Raw genomic sequence first — 12,129 nt, 5'->3', positions numbered from 1 at the left:
ACAGGCACTTTTCCTCGTGCAGCACACATCAACGTCGACGTCAACGTCGACATTATTAAACATCAACGCCTGGCTACCACTTGCACCCGCGCCGTCTCCTGCGTTTACTTGGATAGACTGGCCTTTTTTTTGTAAGTTTTACGGGGTAGTGATGGCAGTGACGATGGGTACAGACTGACAGGGCTTGCTACTACGGTGGAGAGAGACGCAGCTTGGGTGTGCCGTCGATGTACCTAACTCCAGCCCAAGGACGTTGAGCTGCCTGAGCAAAAACAAAGAACGAGGAGGAGCAACAGGGGGACCGTCGGTGGCAGGCTCGGTGGTGAGAAAGACGTCTGTCACTTTGCTCGCCTCGTCGAGTATAAAACACTCCCATTTCTACGGCTTCCATCTGGTCCTTGACAACCAACCCCCATGCAACGGAGTAACAATTAAACGCATCACTAACAGGCTTTTTTAGACCTTCAAGACCTCCAAGGCTCTGGTTGCAAGAGAGAACAAGTACGAAACCATGGCTCGGGCTGACTAATCTCGCATATTTAGCAAGCTGCAGCCTGGAGAGCTTCGAAGTGATAAAATGATAGCTGAGAAGTGAGAGATATGAGAGAAGAGATAAAGAAGAAGGAAAGTGGAAGCAAAAGAAGGAAAACTAAGGTCACTGATGGCATGGCTGGTCTTTACTGAGGACTAACTCCGGGTAAAAAGCTCTGGCTGGTCGTCGAGGCGATATATCAAGCGTAACGGCTCGCCTCTCACAGGAAGCTAGGCAACTATCTACATAAACCCGATAATACATCCATATATTGCCAGCTCCGCTCGACGATGGCAGAGCTAGACCAGGATAAACTCCAGGACGGCTCGTCAGAGACCGCCACTGATGCGCCAGCTGAATCCTCACAGCAGGATGTTCAAGGGACTGACGAGTCGAGCCGCCTGCGAGCTCTTGATGCCGACATCAGAGATCAGGACGATCTCGAGAGAGATATCACACGCCAGGTGTGTTGGCCGTTGGACATGTTTCACCCTCCTGACCCCTGGGCAGACCTTAACTAACCCTGCTCAATATAGGCCGACAAAATATTAAGGGAGCAGGCTAATGAGCGAGATATACGGCGCCTTGAGCGTACCAGAAACGAGAAATTGTACAGTCTTGCCCGACTCCCGATTCAACTCAGCTGTACATGTTGACAAATATATATGGTGCAGAAAGATCGAATCTCAGGTTCTTAGACTTCATCAGCGACTATCTGAGCCCATCGGTACTTCTGCCCGAGTAAAGTACGAGGCCGATATCAAGAATGCGGAAAGTCGCTTGACGCAACTTGAGACGGATCTAAAAGAGATACAACAACGTATCGAAGAGCGCGGCGGAGAAGAGGATGCTGCCGGTATCAGTGCTGGACGTGAGGAAGGGTCGGCGGCTGGGAGACTGCCCAACGAGTCACGGAGGGACTATCTCATACGCACAGGCAAGATTACTCCCTTTTCGCGCATGGGTGGGGGTGCTGGAGATGATGCAGGTACCACGTTGCAGAGCGCTTTGTTCGAGGCGGAGGATGAGCGAGATGAAGAACTTGCGCTTGAAGCTGCTGGTGAACAGCCCGTCGCTTCACATCGGCACTTGATGAAACCTGGGTTTGATGATAGCCAGTTTGACGAAGCTGTCCGCCCGACAAAGAGGCGCAAGGTAGCTGGTGGCTCTGGCGTGGTAGCTAGCTCGCCTATCGTTTCAGACGATGAGTACCTCGATGCTGATGCTGAAGAACCTGAGGATGAAGAGGAGTCCGTAGATGAGGAAGAGCTGGATTCAGATGTAGTAGTAGAGCGAGCTCGGAGGAAGAAAGGCAAAAGCAAAGGGAAGTCAAAGGCTGCTGGTACCATTGAAGACTTCAAGGGGGTGGATGATGGAGACGAGCGAGTGTACCAGTCACGACTACGGGATTGGGTTCACAGACGGTCTGAAGCCCGTGATCGCGCAAAATTAAAGGCGCTTCGCCTTTCAGGAGAGGACAACGACAAGCCAGAAGACGAACAGACGTCAGATCAACATTTAGAAGAAGAATGGCATTTGCCGCATCCAACTACTCCCGATACGGTGCTGGATGGTGGCTACCAACTTCCAGGAGACATATACCCGTACCTTTTCGATTACCAAAAGACAGGCGTCAAATGGCTATGGGAGCTGTACCAGCAACAGGTCGGCGGCATCATAGGAGACGAGATGGGCCTCGGTAAGACAATACAGGTTATTGCTTTCCTGGCTGGTATCCATTATAGCAAGAAGCTCAAAGGTCCCATTATTGTCGTCTGCCCACCTACTGTCATGAAGCAATGGGTTAATGAGTTTCATCGCTGGTGGCCGCCTTTCCGTGTCTCAATATTACACACCTCTGGAAGCGGGATGGTCAATATCAAAAGTGAAAGCCAAGCTGAAGACAGATATACCTCTGGCGTCTGGGGAGACCGGAATTCCACTTCGCAAAGAGGAAATAAGGCAGCTCGCCGCATCTTGAAGAGAGTCCTGGAAGACGGCCATGTATTGGTCACCACCTACGCCGGGTTGCAGACCTACTCCTCGCTTCTTATACCCGTAGACTGGGGCATCGCTGTGCTAGACGAAGGCCACAAGATACGTAACCCAGACACGTCAATTACCATTCATTGCAAGGAATTACGAACGTCTCACCGCTTGATCCTTTCTGGTACACCCATGCAGAACAATCTTACCGAGCTATGGTCGTTATTCGACTTCGTCTTCCCAATGCGTCTAGGCACCCTGGTCAATTTCCGAAATCAGTTCGAGTTCCCCATTCGAACAGGAGGGTATGCAAATGCCTCCAACTTGCAGGTTCAGACAGCCGCAAAGTGCGCTGAAACACTCAGGGATGCCATAAGTCCATACTTACTACAACGATTCAAGATCGACGTCGCTGCAGACTTGCCCAAGAAAAGTGAGCAGGTTCTCTTCTGCAAGCTAACCAAGGTGCAGAGAGCAGCGTATGAAGCCTTTTTAGCATCGGGTGAGATGTCATCCATCTTGCGTGGACGGCGAGAAGCACTTTATGGCATCGATATGCTGAGGAAGATATGCAACCATCCGGACCTAACGCAGCATAAGATCCTGTCCACAAAGACAGATTACAACTATGGCAGCGGCGCGAAATCGGGAAAGATGCAAGTTGTCAAATCCCTCCTAGAGCTGTGGAAGGACACAGGTCATAAAACGCTTCTATTTGCTCAGCATCGAATCATGCTTGATATACTAGAACGTTTTATTGGAGGGTTTAACGGGTTTAATTATAGGCGTATGGACGGTAATACACCTATCAAAGTCCGTCAAAGCATGGTGGATGAGTTTAACAACGATCCAGACCTGCATGTGTTCCTCCTCACTACGAAAGTAGGCGGTCTGGGGGTAAATTTGACAGGTGCGGATAGAGTGATCATCTACGATCCAGACTGGAACCCTTCTACAGATGTGCAGGCTCGTGAGAGAGCATGGAGGCTCGGCCAGAAACGTGAAGTTACCATCTACCGGCTCATGACCGCCGGCACCATCGAGGAGAAAATATACCATAGGCAAATATTTAAACAGTTCCTAACGAACAAAATTCTGCGGGATCCAAAGCAGCGCCAAACTTTCCAGATGAGTGACATACAGGATCTATTCACACTGGGTAACGATGGGCCCACGGAGACCAGCCAGATGTTCAAGGATGCAGACATTGTGTTTGAAGACAACGCAGCAAAGGGTAAAAATACCGGATTTTCTGGTCGCCAGCAACGACGCCGGCAACCCGAAAATAAACCAGTAAAGGAAGAGGACCAGAAAATCAGCCGAGTGACTGGTGTTGCTGGGATGGAAGAATATCATGACGAAACCAGTGGCCCCGGTACCCCTCAGCAGGAAAAGGAGGCAGAAGGAGAGTCCAAGAGCAAGACAGATGCCCGTCTGATGGAAAATATCTTCTCTCGTTCTGGGGTCCTCTCAGCCGTTGAACACGACCAGATAATACACGGAAAGCGAGCAGTCAAAGCAGACCCGAAAATAATCGAGACTGAAGCCAAGCGTGTCGCAGCAGAGGCAGCTAGGGAACTTCTCAAGGCAAAAGAGGTTGCTCGCGCCGTACCAGCTGGTACACCTACCTGGACTGGCCAGTTTGGCACTGCAGGCCGTCCCGGTCTCGACGTCGCGCCGGCCGGTACCTCGTCTATCTATTCTGGCGGCGGAAGCACTGTCCGTCGAGCCATGGGCGGACCATCATCTGCCAGCCTACTCGCTAATCTCGCCAGTCGAAGTTCTGCAGCAGGCGGTAGAGCAGGCACTGCATCCCGCTCTGGATCGCCTTCTGCCTCCGCCTCTGCTTCGGCCTCCGCATCGAGAACAGGCACACCGCGAACAAGCACACCGACGGGGAGAGACTTTCTGGTGATGATACGTGACTACATCATTACGCATGGAGGAGCAGTGTACACGCAAATGCTGATCGACCATTTCAACCGATTCTGTGACTCTCCCCGAGCCACGGCCGAGTTCAAGGAGATCCTCCGCACGATAGCCGTGCTGGACAAGTCAGGGACAGGGACGCGGGCGCGAGGTAAATGGGTCCTGAAGCCTGAGTATGCTAAGAAGTGACTTCATCTTGTAGCCAGCAGCCAAATAAAACCCTTGATCATCATCCATCGTCCTCCTCATCTCTCTCTCCATGTTTTCTATATAAAGCGAGTGTTGCATATGAAACCCTGCGTATCAGGGGTAACCGTATTGTAACTTTTCACGTGACACACACCACGTTTGCTGCTTTCAGCAGAGTGTTGATTGTCCCAGCCGCGTATCGTACTGTCACGATCTACGATCCAAAAGCTTTTTTTACTTCAAGACTCTGTCTCACTTTCTTTTCTTCTTTTTCTTCCTGCAACAGACAGAAAACAATAATAATATCTTCGACTCTCGCTTCGCTGCATCTTTTGGCAGGGCTGCTTGTTTCCTTTCTTCTCAGCTCTTCACATTCTTTTTGTCCCGCTCGTTCCTGTTGCCCGCTCCGCTGTTGCTGTGTGTTCGAGCGTTCGTTACCCATAACTACAGGGTACTAATAATAATCACCACCTTTTGCCGTTCGCCCTTCACGGAGCCTCCTTCGTCACCAAGGGCCGATTCAGCACGATTCAAAGGCTCATATTACTAGATCAGCCTTGCGGATACAGGAGACGGATAGTCGAGATATTCTTCGGTCGTTTTCGAAGTGCCTCCTCATCGAACAGCCTTTTAACGAGGTCGATAAAGGCTGCCAAACCCAAGGCAGCCGGCAGCTTCACCAGAGTCCACTCCGTCGACCAAGAGTCCTTCTGGTAGACGATAGAACGTCAGAATGAGGTCGTTCAAATTCACCTTCGTTTTCCTTTTGTTGGTAATACTAGTATCACTCGTTTCAGCATACGCACCTGCGCGGAACACCGGGATTGCCATAAGAGCAGATCCAGCCTGTGAGTTTACAACAACATCTACAACTATTTCAAGAGTCCAAGGGGCTAACTTTTGACCCTAAACAGCCTCCTCAGGTGACTCGAGCCAGACAGATAAGCCGAGCCAGACAGGCGAGAATAACAGTGAGGCCACGGGGTCAGACAGCCAGAGCAACAGCCAGAGCAGCAGTGACGAAAACAGCAGCAACAAAGATAAACCCACCCCAACCGATAAGAATGGAAGCTCCAAGACGAGTGACAAGGGAACAAAGACGACCAAAAAGCCCAAGACTACGGTTGACCCCCGTCTCCCACCAGGTGGCATTGTGATGGTAACTCCTGGTCCTTTTGACTCATCGACCTACGTTAAAATCGGAGCAAATGCTACATTTGCGTGGAATTACACCTCTCTCGAAATTAAACCAAGTGCCGTTGACGTTGTTGCATACTGCTCGAAGAACGACCATTATTACACCATTGCTTCCAACCAGTCGGTTCAGGAAACCGGAAGCGCCGTTTGGGATACCAACCCCTACAAAACTGCCTCTGTGCGCCTCTTAGTCGAACATTATACTCTGATTGTACACGATTCTAAGCGCGGCCCCACTGATGCTGCCCCGGCTGGTGAACTGGGTGTCTCCAGGCCTTTCATCTTTGGAGTTTACGAACCACATGACAATCCTAACCTCAAGAGTATGCTTGGCTCTTGTTAACCCCAACCTTTCTACCTATACTAACACCCTTATTCTCCTTATAGAACGGACTATGGGCAGTGCTGCTATCTCGACCACCGATCGCCAAGCTGTCTGGTTCATGATGGGAATGGTTGGAATCACCATTGCGTCATTCACCTGGTTTGCCAGCGGACTAGGCTTATTTGCCTAAAGAGCCATGATTTCAGCCCTCATCTGTTGACACGACCTTTGTTCCGAAATAAAAATATTTACAACATTTTAACTACCCTTTGAGCTATTATCTATTGATGCCCATCTGTTTGATTGAGACTGATATTGCGAGCGACGTTTTCTTCCACTTCCCTCTTTTTTTTCACCAATTCTTGATGCTTGTTTCAACTACGGATCTAACAACGCCTTCTAAGATATAATTCCCCCACCCCTTTTTTTTTCTCTTCTCCTTCTCCCCTTCAATAATAGTTCACTTGATAAGGCTGGGCTGGGCTGGTCGAGGCTGTATATAATCATCTGTCCGTCTGTATCTTTGGTGTGGAGTTGTTTGTGCTTCGGGTTTTGATTGAAATAAGGACGTTTTTCACGCAGAAAAGAAGGAACGTCTTTTCAAAACAATACTAATAATCATTTCGGCCCTTTCAGTGATAGCCAGATCCATACCGCAATTAGGCTCCGGGGGCAAACATGTGGCTTTTCTTACGCAGGCTATCAAATTATGTACCTGCATCGTTGCTTGCCCAGTCCATAAGCTTTAAGCTCTGCATGACAAACAAACCGCATTTACCATGCGTGGCAGAGGGGGCAAGTTTGACGATCAAAAGCTGTGGAGATCAATGGATGCATCCTGTTGGTAATGACATTTGTATTTTGCCTGGCTAGGCCTGCTAGCTTCCTGCTGTCATGCTGCCAACTTGAAGGGGAGACTGGTATCCATCAATCGATGTTTGTTTTGCGGATACAATCAAGGTTGATTCCAAACTATACGAGGTTGAATAATCATCAAACGACTTCCCCATGACCAAATAATCGATCCAGTTTCAAAGTCAAAAGTAAAAACAGCGTGATAACTGACTACATCAGTATATTTGGATGTTTGCTTTTTACCTCACTAAAAACATTGATTTAGATATACGTGATCAGGTAGATAAATGGACATTTAGGTACGGAGTATGAAGGGGTAGTACTGAATAGTCATATGCTAAACAAATTGCGGTCCTTTGTTTAAATGGTGAGCGGGGAGATGCAGGTATGTATGTGCGTTGTTATCCCAGGATGAAAGATTAGTTTGCCTGGGCCTCTCGCTTGCTATATAAGCCCTGATGTAGAATGCAGTAAATGGAGGTGGGAGGGAAACAAGTCAAATTTGTTCAAATATAGCGAAAGACCAGCTGGCCTGAAGATTCTTCTCTGTCTGACCCGATATCTATCGATAGCCGAGTAGGATCATCACAAGAAATCATAAAAAATATGTTGTTCTATCGTCCACGCCACCAGATTGGCTGGATATGGCCCAAGGACCCTCAACCGGGAAACCCTCTTAAATGGCCGATGGGAAGAAGGTTGAAGGACGTCTTGACCAACAAAGGCCCGGATATGTTTATCGGACGTATCGATAGAGCAAGCCCGACCCCGCATACACCCCGATGGTCGAGATGGCACGATATATACAGCTACCCAGGCGATGGTGACAAGAACATGTTACCACCCATCCTGCCATTTTCTGACCGAAAGCTGCAGAGATATGACTTTCGAACGAGAAAATATCGTAGTGTGGATGAGAAGGCTTGGAGCTTCGTGGAATATCCAGATCCTGGTGAAACAAACAGTGTGAATACACCAGTTACCGTCTGGGATGTGAATGGGATCAGATATGCATACCCCCATTGGAAGCTTCATTATGGAGAGGGGTTTCGAAATGCACACTAGAGGTTTGATGCTCTGCTAAGTGAGAGATCAGATGCATTGCGGATGGAACGGTTCCCAGGCCGTCTTGGAGTCGCCGTTGGATGTAGTTACTGCCTTTGGTTTTCTGACGGTAGGAAGCTGGGCGTTGGAGTTAATCATTTTCTTGCATGAGACGCATGGGGATCTCTTTATGTCCGCGTACGAAGCAAGCATATCCTATTGCAATATGTTAAGTGAGCTGTACGCGAGAGCTAATATGTATTAATGAACGCACCAGGAGATATTGAAGGTCCCACTGCCGCTGCCGTGACTGAATGCAGCCCAAGATGTCAGTAGCTAACTTCGACTGGTTCTGCTGGCGACCAGTGCTGACATGCCACATTTCTGAATTGTCTCCAGCAATACCACTGGACATTTGAACGTGGAAAGTAGTCGATACGCTCTGTATGTCCATGCAAAACTTCTTGGTTTCATTAGAGGGTATAATCTGCATACTGATACCCGGTATATTTTTGCTCTTGAACGATTCGACAATATCTTTCCAAGCCCCGACTGTAGATTCTAACTTCAGTTTCTCAAGTGCGTCTTGCTGTATAGACTTTATTTCTTCCATCTTTTTTTCTTCCTGGTCAAGGGATGCAAGGACTTCCTCGTAATCGCATTCCCACATGTTGTTCATGTAGGGGTACTCACCATTCCGGTCCTTAAGCCTCGCATCCACCCGATCCAGGATAGTAGTCATCTCAGGTGAATTCCAAGAAGACTTCAAGTTCCCAATCTCGGCCATGCAGCTGGGAACTGATTGGGAAAGTTCCTGACATAGTTCTTGGGGAGACTTTTGATACTTGTCACACCCTGGAGGTTGGTTGATAATAGGTTTCAGAGGGCCTAGTAGACGCCCGGGAAGAAGGTCTCGCAGTTGGTTAATCTGTGCTTGATCAGTATAGATACATGCGTAAAGGCAAACACGCTTATGAACCTCGGAAATGTTAAAGCCTTTAGGGGCGGAGCAGCACTGTTTGCCCACTTACTCTACCGTGCATCTGCTGGAGGGTACAGAGAGCAGTCAGGAGCCGCCGTTCATCATCCCAGCTTCCCGGGTCCTTGGAGTCTGCCAACTGTAAGTCCTCTGCCGGTTCCGACTTGACTACACTGCCGTCGGCCGCCATAGTCGAAGGAGGCGGTGCATTCGCTAGACTGGCAGTTGTGTTATTGCTAGCTGTCTGGGGATCCATCTGCCAGCGCCTCGCAGTCGACCCTCTCGCGCTGTTTAATCACGGGTATCACTGGATAATCGGATATAAGGAAATATTCAAAAAGCAAAAAAGGACCTAGCCAGGGCTTCTCCGCTCATCCGCCCTGTCGTGTTCCTCTGCTGCTTGGTTATTGCCGTCCTTTTTTCCTCTACATGTGTTGCTCCAAAACGAATCGAGGAGGTCAAAAAATAGATATCACGTGAATTAAAGTGCTTACCTAAGTAAGACCCACCACGGCCTTTCCTTGCGAACTTCCGACTATTCCTGATCGCTGGCGAACTAACTAGTTAGCGAAACTAGTCGAGCGAGACTCGCGGTTAGTTATCTCTGTTAATGGCGGTCAACTTTTCTGGGAGACGACCTGTACTTTGGGCTATATTTCCCCCCGCTCAGTGACAAGACAGGAGTTGTTGGCGGCTGTGCTGCAAAGAGGTGAGTGGAAGCCACCTTAAGGACCCACGGATTTGCCCGCTGACTGATATCATAAACTTGGCAGCTTGCGATCTCTTATCGGTGGCACGCTATCTCATGACAAACTGCATCCGACTCAGAACATTCCACTGCCTGAAGAAGACGGACAAAGACGAGGACGAGACTAAAGACGCTGTTCGCTGTTTGTGCGGTGCGAAGTTTCCACCTTAGAGCGCCTTGGTATCTTTGGGAACGGGGTTTACTCCAAGTTGTGGCTGGGCTGTGATGCTGTCATCGCAGTCTTTGCAGTCCTCGCCGGCAACCAGTACATCTGCTTTGGCCTCAGATGCTGCCTCTGGAATACACCATGACGGTTTAGGAAACCACCAGACGGATGGACCTTGCTATTCAACGCTGGAGAACCGCCTGCGTTCACGATCCATCCAGTTCAACACCTCGAGGACAGATGCAGCGCTGCGGGAACGGTCAACAGCCAGCTCAAGGAAGAGCAGCTTGAGGAGACTACCATCTCCACCACCTCCAAGGTACGTGAGTCTTTTCCTGGGCTGAGGATGGCTTTTCGCTTTTTGTCTGTGTTTCTGCCTTCTATTTTATTTACCCCATGCCCGTCGGAGCTTCTTGGACGCTCTAGGCAAGTGGAATGAAATGCGACATGGCTCCTGGTTTCCAGGCATCCGCTTGAGTGTTTTAGCTTGCAGCTTCTCTATAGATTGCTAGCGATATACATGCTGCCTGTTTGTGTTGGTTTGTTTGCATAACGCTCCTATATTCCAGAGTTTGAGATATGGGTGCCCCGGCCTGCTACCGACAAAGGTCGACGACCCTTGTCAACCAGTACCGTACCCGATTGAGATATATTTTTTTTCTACATATACCTTCATTATATTTTCCTTTGGCGAATCTTGCATTTTGAATGCGTTTCTCTGGCCGATGAATCGCCTGACCATTACCTGTACTAATGATCAACCTTATTCTCAGCGCCTATAACCGTGGAGTCTCCTTTGATACCTTCGACAACCGAGATGCCACCGAATTCTCGTTAACGTTGAACTACAAACATAAAGATTACAGGAATACGCGCCGCAGTCGGACCTTCCTTTGCGGCACTGACCAAAACGATTATTCGGACTTTGCTTTGGAATGGCTTATCGACGAACTGGTAGACGACGGAGATGAGGTTGTTTGTTTACGGGTTGTGGACAAAGACTCCAAGATTGCGAGTGATTCCGGCGTTGAAGAAGGCAGATATAGACAGGAGGCAGAGAAGCTACTTTCGCAAGTGATTGCAAAGAATAAACACGATGAAAAGGCCATAAGTTTGGTTATGGAACTTGCGGTTGGTAAAGTTCAGGAGATCATTCAGCGGATGGTATGTTGGTGGCTATCTATACCAGAAAATGCCTTTAATAACTAACCCTATCGATTAGATTCAAATATACGAGCCTGCAGTACTTATAGTGGGCACCCGAGGCCGTAGCCTCAAGGGGATGCAGGGTCTACTTCCTGGCTCTGTATCGAAATATTGTTTGCAACAATCGCCTATTCCCGTCATAGTTGTGAGACCATCGAGTAAGCGGGAAAAGAAGAAACAAAAACGTTTGGCTGCCGACCCCGCCAGAAAGAGTTATAGTCAATTTTTGAAGATGAGTGAGTCTCGAGGGGGTTTGGGCATTGATAGTTCACCCAGTGGGAACAGCAGCACTTCCAAACTTCCTGGTGAAGACGAAGAGACAGGCGAGCCTTCAACGGTAGCCAACACCATCGTAGCTTCCTCCACCAATGGAGACACCGAGGAGAATGGCCATGATCCCCAGTTTTCTATGTCAAAGGACTCCTCTGGTGATGCCGGTAATGACGACGATGATGACGACAATAATAATGTGGCCGGAACCAGGAGAAATTCAACTGTCACAGAAGTTGAATCACCTTTAAAAAGCCCTTCTTGTCCTGTCCTGGAGAGCCCTAATGTGAGCGCTAATGAAGATGAAGAGGACGTTGAAGACGAAGATGATGATAACGATGGAGGTGAAGGTGATATTACCTACACAGATACAAGTTCTCGGTTGACTTCTGCAACCTCGATTGCAGATACAGCCTCCAAGGGTGATTCAGCGCAGGAGACGTCCGCATCTCAGTGTGGTGATTCACCAACAAACATGGAAAACAAGGATCCTGCGAGCAGTAGCAATGGCAGTATGGGTGAGACCCAGGACGATGGTAGTAACATCGAGCTGCCTAATTATGATGCTGCAAATGCTAACTCCACTGAGGATCCTACCATAGCTCATGTCCCTGACCTTGCTGGACAACCAGTTGATAAATCTTCGGCACCAGGGGCAACATAGTAATTTCGATCTGGTCTCAATGCTATATAGCCCTCGCCA

General features: G+C 48.9%; 5 protein-coding genes across 6 annotated transcripts; 4 read left to right on the top strand and 1 right to left on the bottom strand.

Annotated features, from left to right (window-relative positions):
• Nucleotides 1-822: 822 nt before the first annotated feature.
• On the top strand, nucleotides 823-4,636 carry TERG_03200 (uncharacterized protein; the record flags this gene model as incomplete). Its single annotated transcript, XM_003236103.1, has 3 exons — nucleotides 823-996; nucleotides 1,069-1,142; nucleotides 1,207-4,636. The coding sequence occupies 3 exons, from the start codon at nucleotides 823-825 to the stop codon at nucleotides 4,634-4,636; spliced, it is 3,678 nt and encodes a 1,225-aa protein (XP_003236151.1).
• Nucleotides 4,637-5,369: 733 nt separating this feature from the next.
• TERG_03199 (uncharacterized protein) lies at nucleotides 5,370-6,348 on the top strand (the record flags this gene model as incomplete). The annotated part of the gene is made up of 3 exons (XM_003236102.1): nucleotides 5,370-5,484; nucleotides 5,551-6,156; nucleotides 6,221-6,348. 3 exons carry the CDS (start codon nucleotides 5,370-5,372, stop codon nucleotides 6,346-6,348), a joined length of 849 nt encoding a protein of 282 aa, XP_003236150.1.
• Nucleotides 6,349-7,619: 1,271 nt separating this feature from the next.
• TERG_03198 (uncharacterized protein) lies at nucleotides 7,620-8,078 on the top strand (the record flags this gene model as incomplete). The annotated part of the gene is made up of 1 exon (XM_003236101.1): nucleotides 7,620-8,078. The coding sequence occupies one exon, from the start codon at nucleotides 7,620-7,622 to the stop codon at nucleotides 8,076-8,078; it is 459 nt and encodes a 152-aa protein (XP_003236149.1).
• Nucleotides 8,079-8,105: 27 nt separating this feature from the next.
• Nucleotides 8,106-9,292, bottom strand: TERG_03197 (uncharacterized protein; the record flags this gene model as incomplete). 2 transcript variants are annotated; one of them, XM_003236100.1, is made up of 3 exons in its annotated part: nucleotides 8,106-8,273; nucleotides 8,332-8,985; nucleotides 9,089-9,292. In XM_003236100.1, 3 exons carry the CDS (start codon nucleotides 9,290-9,292, stop codon nucleotides 8,106-8,108), a joined length of 1,026 nt encoding a protein of 341 aa, XP_003236148.1. The 2 variants fall into 2 exon arrangements, with proteins under 2 accessions (XP_003236148.1, XP_047605874.1); XM_047749535.1 differs by lacking the exon at nucleotides 9,089-9,292 and having other exon boundaries at nucleotides 8,332-8,844.
• Nucleotides 9,293-10,009: 717 nt separating this feature from the next.
• TERG_03196 (uncharacterized protein) lies at nucleotides 10,010-12,090 on the top strand (the record flags this gene model as incomplete). Its single annotated transcript, XM_003236099.1, has 3 exons — nucleotides 10,010-10,269; nucleotides 10,724-11,114; nucleotides 11,173-12,090. 3 exons carry the CDS (start codon nucleotides 10,010-10,012, stop codon nucleotides 12,088-12,090), a joined length of 1,569 nt encoding a protein of 522 aa, XP_003236147.1.
• Between the last annotated feature and the right edge of the window lie 39 nt (nucleotides 12,091-12,129).

The sequence above is a fragment of the Trichophyton rubrum genome, assembly GCF_000151425.1.
Source record: "Trichophyton rubrum CBS 118892 genomic scaffold supercont2.3, whole genome shotgun sequence".
In the NCBI taxonomy this organism is placed as follows: Eukaryota; Fungi; Ascomycota; class Eurotiomycetes; order Onygenales; family Arthrodermataceae; genus Trichophyton; species Trichophyton rubrum.
The sequence above is the reverse complement of the archived record's forward strand: the minus strand, read 5'-3'. Positions and strand labels throughout refer to the sequence as shown.